The sequence below is a fragment of the Danio rerio genome, chromosome 14 (assembly GCF_049306965.1).
Source record: "Danio rerio strain Tuebingen ecotype United States chromosome 14, GRCz12tu, whole genome shotgun sequence".
NCBI classification, from domain to species: Eukaryota; Metazoa; Chordata; class Actinopteri; order Cypriniformes; family Danionidae; genus Danio; species Danio rerio.
The window spans coordinates 11055694-11074806 of NC_133189.1; the positions used below are offsets into that span (position 1 = coordinate 11055694).

Here is a 19113-nt window from a genome sequence, read left to right on the forward strand (position 1 = left end):
GAAGTGGTCACGTTTCATTTTCAGAACCATGTTGCGCCTTATTATGCCTTAGCTCTGCTGGTGGTGATGCTAAAGAATAACATGCCAATTGATAAAGCACTGTACATTTATATAACTTCCTCTTGTTGCAGTAGGTCGCGTGATGAGAAAACGGGACTGAAAAGTGTGTAATACATGCAGACTAGAGATCGGTCCAACAGGTAGGACAAAGTCCATTGCAAAATATTAAAAGTCTTGTACTAGTTAATACTCCACAAACAAGCTTGAAACATACTGTAGCTGATTTAAGCAAAGAGAAAATAGTAATGTCAAATTATACTTTTTCATGAAGTTAAGTAGATAATTGGATTATTTTGATGTATTTTAATTGTGATTCTCAGTTGCTTTTTTGTGTAATTGTTTTTTCACAAAAAAAAAATGTAATTACTTTAAGAAGCTTCATTTTCTTCATAACCAAAGTCAAATTATCTGTGAAACAAACGTGTGTATTATTTTGTGAAGTGTTTTGGATGTATGACCATACACAATAAATGCGCTATATAAATACACATTACTTACATTACGTACTAGGTAGTGAAAGCAGAAACTAATAAATAGTTTCTTGTAGCCAACAAGAAACAAAATAAATATACCCGCAGTAATAAATGAGCACATGCCTACTCATGATGAGACACGAGTTCCTGTATTTGATCAGCATGTGCTTTCGCTTTTACAGCACACCTAGCTTTATTAAAATGAGATACTTCTGTATGTTGTTTAAAAAAAAATTTAATTCTGGGTTTTCAAAAAATGAGGCATGATACATACAAATGCACAATTTGTGGGCAAAACAATGTGTACGGCACACCCACACTTCCTTCACGCTTATACAGGAAGGGAGGTGGGAGTTATGAAAGAGCTGTAGGTATATACACAACTGAACAGGGCTTGACATTAACTTTTTTGATCATTGAACGTGTTTTTGTACGAAGTACTATAATTATATGAGTTAATTAACTGACTGTTATGGTTAATTGTAGGCATTGGCCGGTATGACATTTTGACGGTATGACAACCTTGGATAAAAATATTACGGTTTTACGCTTTCACTGTATCGTGCTCACTGCTCAAAAATAAATTATTTTTAAATGTCTGGGTAAAAAACTAAAACTTTTTCCCCATATATATGTGTATATATATATATATATATATATATATATATATATATATATATATATATATATATATATATATATATATATATATATATATATTCTATTTTGAAAAGATTTTTAAGATTTATATTTTAGAACAGTAAACATGTCAGGCTATATAATTCAAATGAATCACTGACTTCTGTTGTTTTTGTTTCAAAAACACAGATTTCTTTTGTAATTTAAAACAGTATCTTTGGATAATTTTTCTGCTGGAGATCCTGATGTCCTAAAAAACTAAATAAAAAAGTATTTAAAAAAATCTTATAGATACCTGAGGAAGGGTATTACATAAAATTTTGTCGGTTTTAAAACCTTGACCTTTCCAAACCACTTTATCTTTGATATCTTGAAAACAGTTATCGTCCCATGCCCAGTTAATTCCGTGTAATTATGCATAAGCTAATTGTTTCTTTAGGCCAAGTAATATATACTTTGAAAAGGACTTGAAAAATTGTATTCATTCATTTTCCTTCTCCTTAGTCCTTTATTTATCAGAAGTCACTGCCAATATGCTGCAATAGCTGACGGAATCAACCACCAACTATTCCACCATGTGCTTCCAGCCGCAACCCAGTACTGGGAAACACACACATAGGCTTAATTACACACTGACCAATACAGCCAATTTTGTTTAACCAATTCACTTATAGCACATGTCTTTGGACTGTGGGGGAAAGTGGAGAACCTGGAGAAAAACCCATGCTAACACACAGAGAACAGGCAAACTTCACACAGAAATACCAACTGGCCTAGCCAGGACTTGAACTAGTGACCTTCTTGCTGTACTACCGTGCCTACCATTGATCCACACCTGAGAAAGCATGAATAAAGTCACGTTTAGATGAAGGGGGATGTAAAGGTAGAATGAGTGCAGGGTGTTCATTGTCAATTATGTGTCAAGTTCATTGTCAATTATAAGTAGTTGGGGTTAAGCCCTACTCACACTGTGAGATTTTAGTTACGATTTTGTCACCTGAGACAAATTTCGAAAATCCAAAAATATTCCTGAAATCCTAGGCTAAAATCGGTGATCATTGATCGTTGGTTTGAAATGTTCACAGACAGCCTTATAATGCCTGTTGCGATCAAATTTTTCCTCCGATGAAGTTCTGGCAGTGTCAGAAGATTTCAGACAGTTTCCTGCAGTGTGACATCACCTGCGATGAGCTTCAATCCAAGAACCAATAAGAGCTCCGAATTTAATGACGCAATTCATGCGACAGTTCAGTTGACCGCAGGGAAATGTCAAAACAGTTTTTTTCTTCCTGGTTTTATTATTGAAACACGCTGTAGGCAAAATTGCCGCTACAGATTGTGTACATTCGCTGTGAGGCATCCTTTCAGATTGCGACATAGTGAAAGTGTCACGGGTAGATGAGGTAAAACTCCAGTGGCGTTTTCTTCTGTGTTTGGCGCATCTTCATTGTCATTCAGTCTGAGTTTATGAAAGCTGAGATCTTACAGTGTCACATGATGTTCATGCAGTCTGACATGCTACAAACATTCAAGATTATAAAAATAATAAAAAATAAAAGAAATAAAAAATTAAATTTTAAATTTAAACACAGTCCAACAGTGATGAATAGGGTGGTGCTGGAGTGTCCTGGATGGCACGGTCAGAAGCCACAGAGAGCTGGGAGGACAGGAGACTGAGCAGTGATGGTAAGGCCAGACAGGAGGTGGTGAAGGCCTTGGATGAGGCACTGCAGACCAGAGATCCTGGAGAGTTGTCATCTGACCAGTAGTAGCCTGACTAGTGCACTAGTGATGCGTGGATGGCTGTTATATCTGCAGGTTGGGTAATGAAAAAATTTGATATGATTAATTGCGGGTGGGTTGTGGGTGGATGAAGCAGGACATGGCAGTGGATCAGCAAAAAAGCAGAGAGTGGGCTTTGCAGAATGGGAAGATGAGACGCCCAAAATAATGGATGAAGTGCAAGAGTACTGTTTAAACTTTCAGTTAAAGGAGTCATGAGAGGAAACTCTGCTATCGTTCTGAGATAAATAAAATAGCTTATTTACACGACTGCAGTGCCTTGCGAGGAGAATCTTGTTAATTTCTACAGCAAGTGGTGAAAGTGAATGCTCATTCAGTGCAGCTGGAGGCGAGGCAGAGTTTAGGCACAGTAGATGCTATTCTGTTTTAGCACAGTGCAAAGAAAAAGGCCAAGTAAACACAACATAGCTGCCGTTTAGGCTAAAGTGGTACCCTTTTGTTATCTTGTTCCTGTATCTGTAAAAGATAAGATGTCTTATTTTTATTTTCTGTATTTGAAAACAAAGAAAATATTGTGCAAAGACCAACTTTAGTTTTTATTAATAAATATTCACTTAATTTTTACGATTAACGTAGGCTATTATTTTACTACCTGAGATGTGCAGATTAGCTCACTGAATCTGCTGTTAATATCTAAAGTGACCTACAGTATCATCATGCCTAAAACAAAGAATTCGACTTAAAAACGTTACAATCGGGTGCGGTTTATATATATATATATATATATATATATATATATATATATATATATATATATATATATATATATATATATATATTGTGGCGAGATAGAGAGAACACACGCAAGCAGCGGTATATTTTCACACTTTGCCCCAGAGAGTGATTTATTTACAATCGTACTGAGAGTGTATGGCGGAGCGATCGCTCGGTCTTCTGGCCGGGAAGAGTGTAGGGGTTCCGGGGTAAAGGGTGAGGCCGTGCAGGTAGGAGAGAGAGAGAGTGGTGATGGTGAGCTGCTTAAGTCCGCTGTGGGAGAAAAGAGACACAGGTATCAGCCAGGGAGTCATTTGAGTAAAAATGAAGCTCTCAGTCTCTGGGTTGGTCGCGGCTTATATCCGTGTCTCTTTATGGGTCTCAGCTGTGTTTGATTTGGGTTGATGATGAGGGAATTGGTGTGGATCCGGGACCACGGTGACGTTGCATCGGTGAACTCGCCGCATTTTATATATATATATATATATATATATATATATATATATATATATATATATATATATATATATATATATATATATACATATATATATATATATATATATATATATATATATATATATATATATCAGATAAAGGTATATGTGCGGGAGGGTGGATGATTAGTATAAAGCCAGAGGGAACTAAACTAAGAAATAAAACCATAAAATAAAATATCAAAAAGGGAAATACTGAAAATAAAGAAAAGAAATTAAATTAGATTTAACTTTTAAAATAAAACAGGAAAAAATTACCAAAAAGGAAACTAAACACTTAAAGACACTAAATTAAATAAACAATAAAAAGAGTATAATTACTTAAACAAAAAAACTATAAAAGGATAAACTGAATAGGTTAAACAGTAGAAGTCTACAGACAAAACAAACACATACAAACATGAGACAAAGCACAAAGACAGCTCAAACAGCCACACAGAGAAAAAAAAAACAGTCAAGTAATCAGCAGCAAACACAAGTAAAATGTACTGACTATGTTTACATGGACATCAGTAATTAAATTATTTGCCTTAATCTCATTAATTTAATCATTTTCTTGTCGGCTTAGTCCCTTTATTAATCCGGGGTCGCCACAGCAGAATGAACCGCCAACTTATCCAGCAAGTTTTTACGCAGCGGATGCCCTTCCCGCCACAACCCATCTCTGGGAAACATCCACATACACATTCACACACACTACGGACAATTTAGCCTACCCAATTCACCTGTACTGCAAGTCTTTGGACTGTGGGGGAAACCGGAGCACCCGGAGGAAACCCACGCAAAGAGAACATGCAAACTCCACACAGAAACACCAACTGAGCCGAGATTCGAACCAGCGACCCAGCAACCTTCTTGCTGTGAGGAGACAGCACTACCTACTGCGCCACTGCCTCGCCCCTGCCTTAATCTAATTTCATGTTCTAGTTTCATGTCATTTAAGGTGTTTCATATTTAATTTGTCGACTATGCCTAAAGGTTTAAAAAAAGCCTATATATCAAAGAAGATGGACAAATGAGAACCTTTCTGTCATAAACTATAGTAAAACAGCTTGTCAAAAGCTGCAAACAGATTAGATACAGGAATATCAATTTTAATTTTAATTAACTTTAATTATCAGCTGTTAGTCAGCGCCCGCTCTTTTTTTTCCTGGTCATTGCGCCTTTGCCTTGTGCAGTGTAAATGCAGCCTAAAGGCTGATTTGTACTTCTGCGTCAAACACCGGCATATGATACGGCGCTGACGCATAGCCCTTCGCCGTGGCCGTCAGCGTCACTGACGTGCACATCTCAAAAAATTTAACTACATGTCGCAACAACGCGTAGCGCAAGCTCTGTGGTTGGTCGGCTTGGTAGCGCTGACGAGTCTGGGCGGGACCGAGAGCCGCGCGAATGGCGCAAGCCGGGAGCAAGCCCAATGGAGCGATTGTTTACAATTGTGGAGTCCCGTGAAGGAGCTCTGGATGGAAAGTTTTGTTTTGTGTTTACCTCATAGTTAAAGTTGTTGCACGTATGCCGGTTCCTGCCTCAAAATAAGCAAGTTTGAGCCACTTGTACATCCAGGAAGTGTTCAGGAAAAGCAAAATAGCAGCGAAGAAACTCGACACAGAGGAACATTTACACCTCACTGCCAACTAGCGTTTCGGAAGTGTAATCCAGACCAACAGAGACAGCAAGCAGAAGTATAAATGCACAGCTACGGGCGTTGCATGCGCCGATGGTTACGCCGGTCACTAGACGCAGAAGTATAAACCAGGCTTAACAAGGACTAGATGAGGGCTAAACAAGGGGGCGTGGCAGCTGGAAACAAGGAAGGAGGAACAGAGGAGCACATGCCAGACACAAACACAGGTTAAGCCATGTGCTCAGACACAAGTTAAACATAGACACGTTGAACAAGGATAACACAGACACAACATGGTACATAGATATATGACAGGAAATCCTTATATCATTAATCAAGATTAATTAAGAAATCAAGATTAGATATAAATTTCCCAAACTAATAATGTTTAATCTGCAAAAACCTTTGGGTTTGTGTGATTTAATTTGATTGAGGTGATATTTTGATATTTGGTTTAGTCCCACTTTCCGAGTGCATGTTGTTTAATAATGTTTTTGTTACATTCCACAGTGATTTTCTACCGTCAACAATAAATGAATTCACATTTTCACCATGACATCCATGAATACATCATATCAAATGGTGAACTTCTCCTGTTCCATCAATATGACTGACTGGGAAACAGCCATAAACCATCTCTACACATACTTTTACCTGATTATCTTCATTCCAGGAGTGCTGAGCAACACACTGGCTCTTTGGGTGCTGTGTCGATTTGTAAGGTCAGCAATTCATGATTGATAAAACTTGTGTTGTGTTGGAGGACTATTGTTAGGCTTCTTCTACTTCTTTTTCTGTCCTAAAAGTGCAGTCCATCGTGAACATATGCATAGCACTTCACATTTACCACATGTTGTTATGGTTAAGCTTTATTCAAAAATATATTCAATCCATTATATTTTTTCACATTGTACAACCAATAAGGACAATGTTAAAAAGTTTTCTGTGCAAATTTAAAAATTTAAAACACTTAAGTTGAATTCATATTATTTACTAACAGTTTTGTAGTGTGATACTACAAGTATACTTTGCAAAAAAAGTTTTAAAAGAATTTAATACAAAGTGTGCAGTTTGTAGCCAATTCGGAATAATATGGCATTATTCAGCATATTTGTACTCAGCAGTTGTATATTTATTGTATATGCAGTGCATCCGGAAAGTATTCATAACCCTTCATTTTGCCCACATTCTCCTATGTTACAGGCTTATTCCAAAATAGATTAAATTCACTTATTTCCTCAACATTCCACACACAATATCCCGTAATGACAATGTGAAAAAATATTTTTTTTAAATTGTTGCGAATTTATTAAAAATAAAAAACTGAAAAATCACATGTACATAAGTTTCCACTGATCATTCTTGAGATGTTTCAGCGGCTTAATTTGAGTTCACCTGTGGTAAATTCAGTAGATTGGACATGATTTGAAAAGGCATACACCTGTCTATATAAGGTCCCAGGGTTGACAGTGCATGTCAAAGCTCAAACCAAGCATGAAGACAAAGGAATTGTCTTTAAAACTCCGGGATAGGATTGTTTTGAGGCACAAGGCTGGGGAAGGTTACAGATAAAATTTCTGTTGCTCTGAAAGTTCCAATGAGCACAGTGACCTCCATCATCAGTAAGTGGAAGATGTTTGGAACCAACAGGACTCTTTCAAGAGTTGGCCAGCAATCTAAGCTGAGTGATCGGAGAAGAATGGCCTTGGTCAGGGAAGTGATCAAAAACCCAATGGTCTCACTGTCTGAGCTCTAGCATTCTTCTGTGGAAAGAGGAGAACCTAATAGAAGAACAACCATCTGTAAAGCAATCCACCAATCAGGCTTGTATGGTACAGTGGCCAGACAATAGCCACTCCTTAGTAAAGAGCACATAAGCCCACCTGGAATTTGCCAAAAGGCATTTAAAACAAAATTCTCTAGTCTGATGAGACTAAAATTGAACTCTCTGGAGTGGATGCCTGGTGTTACGTTTGGAGAAAACTAGGCACCGCTCATCACCAGGCTAATACCATCCCTACAGTGAAGCATGGTGGTAGCAGCATCATGCTGTGGGGATGTTTTTCAGCAGCAGGACCTGGAAGACTACTCAGGATAGAGGGAAGGATGAATGCAGCAATTTACAGAGACATCCTGAATGATAACCTGCTTCAGAGTGCTCTTGACCTCAGACTGGGGCGATGGTTCATCTTCCAGTAGAACAATGTCCCAAAGCACACCGCCAAAATATCAATGGAGTGGCTTCAAAACAACTTGGTGAATGTTCTTGAGTGGCCCAGGCAGAGCACAGACCATCCTATCAAACATCTCTGGAGAAATCTTAAAATGGTTGTACACCGTGGCTTCCCATCCAACCTAATAGAGCTTGAGAGGTACTGCAAAGAGGAAGGGGAAAAAATTCCCAAGGTGTGTGAGGCTGTAATTGCTTGTAATGCCAAAGGTGCATCAACATAGTATTGAGCAAAGGCTGTGAATACTTATGTACATGTGATTCTTCAGGTTTTTTATTTTTAATAAATTTGCAAACAAGTTAAAAAATACTTTTTTTTACATTGTCATTATGGGGTATTGTGTGTAGAATTTGGAAGAAATACATTAATTTAATTCATTTTGGAATAAGGCTGTAACATAAAAATGTGTGAAGCGCTATGAATACTCTTCGAATGTACTGTATACACTCATAATGTATTTGTAAAGTACTTGTAACACAAATGAAATACATTAATATCACTAATCAAGCACATAATGAACTTTCAAAGGCATATTCTTACTATGTACTTACAATTAAAACTACACCAGATACACTAAAAGTTATGAGGTACTGTAATTTAATTACAATTACAATATACCTAGAACCAAATTAGTTCTTCCAAAAAAGGATTAGTTAGCAAAGTTAGCTAATTAATAACACGTTTGAAGATGCTCTTTACTGACAATTAGTCCAGCTTTAAGAATACTTAGCATATTTGTTTTGTGATTTGTGCATTAATGGATTTGCTCTTCAGTGTTTGGACTTTCAGCAGTGAAAACTAACCACGCTGAACTTAACTAAACTGAACTTAAACTCTCAAAACTAGACTGACACAGTTTCAATTTAATAGAACTTTTATGTTAAGCTGCTTTGACACAATCTACCTAGTAAAAGTGCTTTAGAAATAAAGATGAATTGAATTTGATTTTGATTGATTGGTTTGAATTTGATTGTTTTTTTTTCACACAATGTTAGGCCTTAGTTCAAATTAAGGCATTTAAGCAGCTTTTATAACAATACAAATTTGAGAAATACATTTCTGGAGTGCATCTTGCAACACAATGACTGGCTTGTTTTACGATCTGTCACTGCACGTTATTTTTGTCCAGACAGCTCAACCACACAGTTTAGTCAACTGATAAAAAGCTAATGACACTTAATCACAGTTGTCATATACATGCATAAAACTCCTTCATATTCAAGACGTATCATGATTATAAAGGTGTGATGACTGTTTTCTGAACTCTCGCTTCAGTGTTCATCTAACAGTAAAAGTGCGTGATTTCTAAAGACCAGATGTTGCTTTTGGACACCTGTTGCTGTGACCTATTTCTGTTTCTCTGCTCAGCATTTCCTCTAAAGCCTTCAATTCTCTTTAATTCACAGCAAGAAGACGAAAGCCATCATCTTCATGATCAACCTGACCGTGGCTGACCTGGCTCATGTGCTCTCCTTGCCTCTTCGAATTCATTACTACATCCAACAGGACTGGCCTTTTGGCAACGAGTTATGCCTGCTCTGCTTTTACCTGAAATACCTAAACATGTACGCAAGCATTGCATTTCTGGTCTGCATCAGCATTCAGCGCTGTGGTTTTCTCATGCACCCGTTTCATGCTAGGCGCTGGAAGTCCCGCTATGACGTCTGCATCAGTATCACGGTATGGGTTGTGGTTGGTCTCTGCTGTTCGCCCTTCATTTTAATGAGGAGCAAATCGAATTCGTCACTGGGTAACAGAAGCTGCTTCAAAGACCTGCCAATGCGCAAGCTGAATTTTCAGTTAGCCATTTCTATGATGGCCGCCGCTGAACTCTTCGGATTTCTTGGTCCGTTATTCATCATTGGCTTCTGTAATTACTTAATAGAGAACTCTATGAGACAGCGGAACAAACAGCAGCAGTCTACTAGTGACACAAGAAAGGCCTTGCGCATGGTTAGAGTGTGCACAGGAGTTTTCCTCTTCTGTTTTGCACCCTATCACATCAACTTCCTCCTGTACCTGATGGTATCACAAAGCATCATAACAAACTGTGAAGCGAGTCAGGTCATCAAACAGTTTCACCCCATTTCTCTGTGTATGGCAAGCCTTAACTGCTGCCTCAACCCTCTTATCTATTATTTTCTGACTACTGAGTTCAAGCAGCAGCTCTCTCACCATGGCAGCTCAGTGCTTAGAGGACGACTGATGAGTATGGAGAGCACATCTTCATATAAGGAATGAGTGTTGCATAATTTGAAAATATACCTGTATATACATTTCTTTTTTGCTTGTGTAAAAAAAACTGCATTATAAGTTGCTTTTAAACAGTGTACAAACTGAAGCCTGTATATTTTGGACTATACTTTGCTTGGAATATACAATTAAAAAAAAAAATATCTGAAATAAATAAATAAGTAACAAAATAATAATGATGTCCTAAGTTGCATTGGTATATTTAAAAAAAAAAAAAAACGCATTGTATGGGTCAAAATTATTGCCTTTTCTTTTATGCCAAAATCATTGGAAAATAAACATGGAATCTCCTTTCACTGTTATCCTGATGACTGTCAAATTTATGTTCCCCTTAAAAGGACAGATGGCCTTCCTCTAAATCCACTGGACTCATGTATAAAGGACATTAAGGGCTCTATTTTGATGGTCCATCCGCAAAGCGCAGGGCGCAAACGCTTTCAGAGCATGTCAGAATCCACTTTTGCTAATATAAGGATGGAAAAATCCACTTAGCGCCGTGGCGCATGGTCTAAAAGAGTTGTTTTTTTTTCTTAATGAGTTATAGGTGTGTTTTGAGAATAAACCAATTAGAGTCTCATCTCCCATTCCCTTTAAGAGTCAGTTGCGTATTTGCTATTTACATGACGTGAAGTAAGTGAAAGTGAAAAAACTGAGCATTTCACTAGAAAGAAAGCAGTTAAACAGAGCATCTACAGCGCGAGAATGAGAGATAAATTATTAACTTTCACTTTCACTCTTGTGGATAAAGGGAAACCTTGTAGGCACAGACATCAATTAGCCTATAAATAATTAATTTCGTTTGTTAAGCGCAAATATTTGTTTTAAAACTATTTCTAAATTCAGTTCTAATTTCCAGCAAACGAATAAATTAACAATAATAATGAAGTGTGTTCAAAAACTTTAGTTATATCCAAATACTCATGCTGTGCCCCATATGTTCAAAAACCTGACAGGTGGGCAAATCTAAGCTTGTTTTTAATAAAACAAATATAAATATGGATATAATAAATAATACTGCTAATAATAACATTATACAAAAGCAAATTGAATGAACTGAAAAAGCCTCCCGAGATGAAGGCATGAAGGCAGTGGTTTTTATATTTATGTAGGCTAGAAAATAATATGTTTTGTAATATTTTAATCCTTTATATTTATATCCTATATATATTCTTATTATATCCTATATATATATATATATATATATATATATATATATATATATATATATATATCCTTAATATTTTAATTCTTTTTCATATGTAGAGATATTTGCGTATTGCTCTACATCGTGTGTGTATTAAGCAGTGTGTAAGCGAGGCGCACAACTAGTGCGCTTTGCGCTGGACAATAGACCAGCTTTGTTCTGGTTTAAAGAACAGACTATTGTAGTTTCTCAAAATAGCAACGCGTCAGCAACGTGCCAAAACATGCCTGCTTTTTTAGATCAGAAAGCCTATGGGCGCACATATGAGCGCAAATGCATATGCTATTTGAACAGCGTGGCGCAAAACTTCAAAACGACTCTTGCACCGAGCTGAAACTAGCAAACAACTATTGTATCGCGCCTTGCGCCACATTGCGCCGGGTGTATGATAGGGCCCCATATCTTGGATGGCACTGAATTTTCTCCATTTTAATGATGCTGTTTGGCTCCAGTTCCAACATCGCTCATTCTGTATGCTTGAATAATCTTGAAGCTTTCTGTAAGCCAGAGATTGTAAACCTGGGTTTTAAATGGATCCTGAACTAATGTTTGAAAGCCAGATTCGGTCTGTTGTTCGCTCTAGCCATTTTTCACTTAAGACAACTGGCCAAAATTAAGCACGTTTTATCACACAAGCACTTTGAAACAGTAATCTATGATTTTGTAACCTCCCGCTTGGACTACTGCAATGCCCTTTATTGTGGGGTGAGTCAGTTTTCTATTTCTCGACTGCAACTTGTTCAGAATGCAGCTGCACGTCTTTTAACTGGCACACGCAAAGCACATCACCCCGATTTTATCTTCTCTTCATAAGGATTGTACAAATCTGATACCTGGTATCCTAAAAGTTTGGACAGGATGGTGGAATTTTTTCCCTTTCCAAAACCTAAAACCCAAGGGGAGAAATGCCAGCGTGGATCAAGCTGTGTGAGGGGCGCTAAAGGAGCAGAGTTAAGTTGGTTTTGTTTTTGATAATCTTGACACATTTAGTGGTAGCCTGATGACAATAACTCACACACCTCTTACCCTAAAAAATCTAAACTGTTTTCCTACAAAAATACAAACAGGTTATGTTTCCAGCTGTCTTTTTCTTTTTTTTATTCTATATTAACAGCAATGCTCCGTTTAAGCCCTCGTCATAGTAGTCATTCTAATAGCAGTCATATTTCCATCTGTTTCAAGCTAAATTACGTATCAACAGTACAAAACCGAGATGTGATCACAATCTGAGCACTTGCGATCAATATATTCCCTCTCAACTGTTTTTCAGTCATTTATAACACTCATGTCCATATTAGAGCTACAGTTCACCAATGTTTTTGTCTGTTGTATAGAGATTTAGTCATTATACTAGGTTACTGTCTGCTTTTATATTTGATGTCTGAATAATATTTGCTGGTAGGGAAAATCTAATTGTTCACTTCTGCTATTTATACTTTGATTTGCATTTCAATTTATTTTTTTTCTACAGAACTGCAAATTAGAATAGAAACTGAATAAAGATCACACAAACAAACTGACAGTTATAGCTACTGTACATTGTTATGGGTCAATGAGGGTAATATTTGACACAAATCCATCAGTTTCGCCTTTCTGGTTGTTCGTTTTATGAATAATTTACGTACATCACTGTCCATGCGTGTTACCTTGTCAGTTAGTAACGCTAGATTTCATTGCATAACAATTAGTCTATCATGCTTTGTAGCTATAAAAAATAAATCACTGTTTTAATTTGTTATTATTGGATTATTTTTAAAGGGTCACAAAACACGTATATGTGTCCCACACTGCTAAAAACACTATTAAGACACCTGTATTTCACTAAAAAGTGTAAATTGGTTGTTTTTGCATTATTTCAAGCAAATTCGTACTTCCGGTTTGAAACGAATTTTTTAAGCTGCGTCACGGTCATGACATAATAGCGTTGTATTCCAGCGTGCAGACTGGGCGTCTGTGCCAGAGTGAGTCTTATTACGTCTTACAGTGTGATGCATTAATGCATGAGTAAGGCTTGGTTCAAACCAATCAGCGCGCTCTATTGTGCAACTTCATTAATATTCATTACTGTCACAGTGCTTACGACACTCACACCACGTTGTATTGGCAAAACAAGTGTGAAGTGTTGCTTTTGTAGTTTGCTACAGTTAAGTTTCGTTTTCATTTTCTCTCTGTGAGAGCTCAGACTCAAGTGTGGATTACTGTGTACGCGACGCTCGACAACAATAACTTACGTGTCTAAGGAGGAACATTGTTTACCTGAGAGCTGTTCTCATCTGCAAACGCTGAGATCCGGATTCGCTTGTAATCTTCTCTTCATAAAGACGCGGCTCTAGTTGCTGGTGATTGTCCTGTCTCTACAGATTTGGTAAGTGAGCGAGCAGTGCTCTTTGTTTATTCAGTTTGTTCGTATCGAACAAACTATTGCACCGAGTGTAAACACGTTAGCACCACAACCAAACTTTTACCTCGTGTAGGGTTTTTACCGCATTTTGTGACCGGAATAACAAACGAGGCTTTCTGACGCTACCTCCCATGTGCATCTAAGTTTCCGGGAAATGCGGAGGGTTTTTTTCTCTCATTCGCCATGCGTTATCAAACATTGCATGAAAAATACACGCTTAGAGCAGTTCCTCGAATCAAATATCTCGTTTGTCGCGAGGGGCATGAATGAATTCCCTGAATGAAAGAGCCAAACTGCAGTTAAAGTCCACCATTTAATAATTTGGCAAATAATTCGACTACACATGTCCATGTAGGTTAAACACCATCACTTTCTCCTGTGTGTTTGTGTGTATTTTGACTCTGAAACTTGCGCGTGCCCAAATAGACACTCCCACACCATCCCACTTTTCTTCCTCCGACACTCCCCCCTAAACAGAGCTGGACACGCCCACTTTTCTGACTTTTTCAAAGTAGAGGTGTGAAAACACCCTGCTGAAATGAGGGGGTTTCATGGCCCTTTAAACCTCTCCTGCTGTGCATGAACTAAGTTCTTGATTGTTCAGCGTATGAGGCGGCTAGGCTAACCTAGCTTCAATTTTGATTAAGTTATTTTCTAATCTTCTGCGTATTAAGTCGTGAATTTACCCCTGTAACGCATACTGCAGTACTTTTTTGTTTGGCTTTCTCGTATTTCTCACCTGTTTGCCAAAAATGACTAAATATATCCCTGGCAATGTCTGACACTGGCTCTTTCATATTGTAATAGACGTGCCAGGCATGAAAGCTTGACAGGCGTAGCAACAGTAACTAAGGAGGGCAGGGCTTAGCGAAGGGTCAATTCAACACTTTGATCTAATGGTTAATTCATAAATAAAAGTAAATAAACATGCTTGCATGTGCCACTGAATTCTGAATGTTTGTATGCATGTCTTGAGCAAAAACAGACTACTGAAAGTCTGAACATATACAACGGCAGAATCAAAAGCAAATGAAAACTATAAGAGCATTAATCTACATAATTTATTTATATTTTTTTACAATGCATACTGAGATTTTCAATAGTATCTGGATGCAGCCTTTATGATGCAAGCTGAGATTGCATCACTCAGCGATGCAATGTCAGACACAATGCACTCAATAGAGTTAGTGACGTCACTGTGACGGGTATAGGGTTAGGGGTGGGGTTAGGTGAGCGCGTTAAAAAGCATTGGATGAAGCTCAGATTGCACTGCACCGAGTCTGCAGCCAGACCCCTCTCGAGATTTTTGTACTGTGCCGTACCCAGCATGCATTGGAGCATGGGGCATTTTAATTTTTACTATTGTGGAGGTTCAAGGTTTCATTCATGTGATCTGAGGGTGTCTTCATAATAACTGAACTGTTTTTTTTTTTTTAACTCCGTAAAAGAACTAGTTACATTTCATGTATATGCTTGTCATTAATAAACATATGAAACTTAGTGTAGACAATTAAAAAACAGCAAAATATTGCATAAGATTAATCAGTCACACCTTTAAATAAACATATTGTAATCAGAGCAAAACTAGATTAATTTAACAATTGATTTTTTTAATTTTTTGCTATAAAAAAATTGTTATAGCATAGCCAGAGGAAAAACTAAAATTAAAAAGTCATGAGTGAAGAGCCCAACTAAAGCAACACAAAGTCAACACCATTACAGTGACAGCAAACAAAATAAAATGCCTGAACTTCCTGTTAATTCTCACAAAGTGTGTAATTCTTAATAAGAACTGTCACAAAGTAGGGCACAAAGTGTGACTTCAAACATAAAAAAGTCGACTCCGAGCTCTGTTAATTCACTGTTAACTGTTGTTGGCTACTTTCTCGGAAACAAGAAGATTACCAAGAATGCACTGAAAATCATTGTTTTAGTGACAAAAAATATATATTTAGAATGTACAATTTTTGTAGCAATGTATTACAGTTTAGAAGGCACCTTTTTGTATTTGTTTCAGTTTCTTGATTTTATACAGTGTATGTTCTAACAAATTTATGTATTAAATGACTCTGTGTCTATGTACAGTAAATAAATATCTCATGTGGTTTATTTTATGTTTCAAACATTGTTCATTAGTTTCCCTTTATGACAGTTGAAATTTTTGAAAGCCACAAGGGGGAACTCATGAACAGTGTTTCCCTCTGTAAAAGGACAGTAGAACTTAAGAGCCCTTTATAAAGGAATTATTCATATTTCTTTGTATTTGTTTTTTGAGAAAGAGAGAGAGTAAGGAAGAGAGGAATACACTTAATTTGTACCACAGCGCACAACCAACCCTCTAAACAAAGTGTTGTTTTGTCTTTGTCAACATTTCCTGCACATCATTCTTGTTTAGTGTTTAGAGGCCTTTAGCAATGCTTCTATATTTGTACATTTCTATAAAGTGTTGCAGAGGCCTTTTGTAATCGATGCACGCTTCATATAACACTTTCGTGAGAATAAATTTGGCAGTACCTTGCCTTTGTGTGCATGCAGGGCAACTGTGAAAACCTCAATTGAAAGTGGTAAAACCTTTCTCTCTTTTGTGTGCATGTGTGTCAAGGAAGTCAACAATTACAATAAATAAAAGTTTGAGGAAGAAAAAATGTTCAGCTAACTTCCTGTACATTTTGTTACTGAATAAAAATTAAATGAAAGAACACAGCAATAAAAATAAAACTGCTCTCTTTTAAGTCATAAAACAAATGTTGTCTTTTAATGATACATTCATGTCTTCAACAGGAACTGTGACTACAAAAAAAAAGGAACTGGGACTACATTTTTATGTGTAGGCCCTTTCTCAGGGTGTTCTTTTGGTTTACATTTAACATTTTATAATTTCAATTGTTGCAGTACCTGTTTTCCTTTGTTTTAGTTCTAGTTTCTAAAAACTTGTCCCGAAACATCCATTACCAAGTCTTCCTTCCCTCAGCAAACAAAAACACTTAACATGTAAGGACTGTGTTCATTTTACTATATATATATATATATAAATATATATATATATATATATATATATATATATATATATATATATATATATATATATATATATATATATATACACACACACACACACTAACTTTATTAGGTACACCTGTCCAACTGTTCACTAACGCAAATGGGGAAGAAAGGTGATTTAGGTGACTCTAAACAAGGCATGCTTGTTGGTGCTAGACAGGCTGTTCTAAATATTTCAGAAACTGCTGATATACTGGGATTTTCACGCACCACCAGAATGTGTCAGAGTTTGGCATCAACAACATGAAAGCATGGATCCATCCTGCCTTGTATCAACGTTTCAGGCTGCTGCTGGTGGTGTAATGGTGTGGGGGATATTTTCTTGGCACACTTTGAGCCAATTAGTACCAATTGAGCATTGTGTCAACACCACAGCCTACATGAGTATTGTTGCTGACCATGTCCATCCCTTTATGACCACAGTGTACCCATCTTCTGATGGCTACTTCCAGCAGGATAATGTGCCATGTCATAGAGCGCAAATCATCCCAGACTGGTTTCTTGAACATGAAAATGAGTTCACTGTACTCAAATGGCCTTCACATTCACCAGATCTCAATCCAATATGAGTGTGTGTGTGTGTGTGTGTGTGTGTGTGTGTGTGTGTGTGTGTGTGTGTGTGTGTGTGTGTGTCTCTGTGTGTGTGTGTTTGTGTATATATTCATTCATTGTATATTTTCATTCATTGAGCAGTAATGCACATGTTCTGAGTACTGTCATTAGAGATTTTCCAAACACTCTTGATATTGTTGTTGTGGATGAAGTATTGAAAAACATTCTGATAATGGAAGTAGGCTGCTGTTTTGACTCATACATGGATCTGTGCTATTCAGAAAAAATGCTGAAATATCAACCATTAGTGAATGCTCTGAAAGTGTGTGGCTACAACACAAAGTTAGTGGTTTTAATTTACGGTAGCCTAGGGCACGTTCATAAACTGTGTGTGAGGGGACTACAAATTGCCGGACTCAGTAAAAAAGACTCTAAACAAATTGCAAAGTATTGTTCTGTATCTGCAATAATAGGCAGTCTTCATGTGTGGAGAAGACGATGCCATCTCTATCCTTAATCCATTTACTTAATACTGCACGTAGAATGGATTGAGTGTCTAATTGTGCCACGCAAAAGATCATCAATGGTTGCATGCTGCTTGTACTGTGAAACATTATGGGCTCCTTACGATTATTTGGATGCTGTGTTGTTCTAATAGTATTAGTCATTCCAAATAAAATGAATCAAATGTGTTTGTGTATATATTCATTCATATTCTTTTCGGCTTAGTCCCTTATTAATCTGGGGAAGCCATACCGTAATGAATCACCAACTTATCCAGCATATGTTTTTACGCTGCAACCGATCACTGGGGAACACCCTTCCACTCTCATTCACACACATACACTACGAACAATTTTAGCTTACCCAATTTACCTGAACCACTTGTCTTTGGACTTGTGGGGAAAACCGGAGCACAAAAATAGAATTGGGATCGGGCCTTAGTTGAAACAACTCACCTGGATTTGGGCAACCAAATAGAAAAGAGTGTGGCTGCTGCTGAGCCATCTCTTGGTCCACCAGCCAAAAAAATAAATAAAAAACTTGCTCAAGTTCTGTCTGGAAGCATTTTACAGTCAGTGCTGCAGATAGAAACCAAAGTGATACGTGTGAAAAAGTCTAATCAGCAGAGGTATCAAACATCTATTAACAGCTGCTATGCATAAACATATGCACTTAAAGCATCCTCTCTGTCTGCCAATCTCCCCACAAGAACCAATCCCCCCAGCAGCATCATCAAAGCCACCATGCTAAAACCTCCACAAGTACCAAATCATCAAGTCAGTTTCAATTACCTACATTAGCTGCATTTAATGCAAAACAGGCTTATCCACCCAACCACCTCACTGCAAAGCAGATAACAAACACAACGGGAGAAATTATTTGCCTTGAACTCATGCCCTACTCAGCAGTGGAGAATAAAGGTTTTCACAAGCTTCTCAATGTGGTTGCATCTTGATACCAACTGTCATCTCGTTGACATTTCTCTCACACAGTTATACATCTACTTTACCAAGATGCAAAAACAAAAGTAAAAGAAGCTCTCTCAAAAATTGAAGGGAAATTTGTGCACTGCATGTCTGAGATCTAGACAAGCGAATT

At 37.3% G+C, this 19113-nt stretch overlaps 1 protein-coding gene across 1 annotated transcript; it reads left to right on the forward strand.

The window, feature by feature from the left end:
* Positions 1–119: 119 nt before the first annotated feature.
* On the forward strand, positions 120–10424 carry p2ry10 (P2Y receptor family member 10). The gene is given in 3 exon segments (NM_001089527.1): positions 120–200; positions 6321–6532; positions 9448–10424. Coding segments are annotated over 2 exon segments (1005 nt in total). The 5' UTR covers positions 120–200; positions 6321–6362; the 3' UTR covers positions 10283–10424.
* Positions 10425–19113: the final 8689 nt, after the last annotated feature.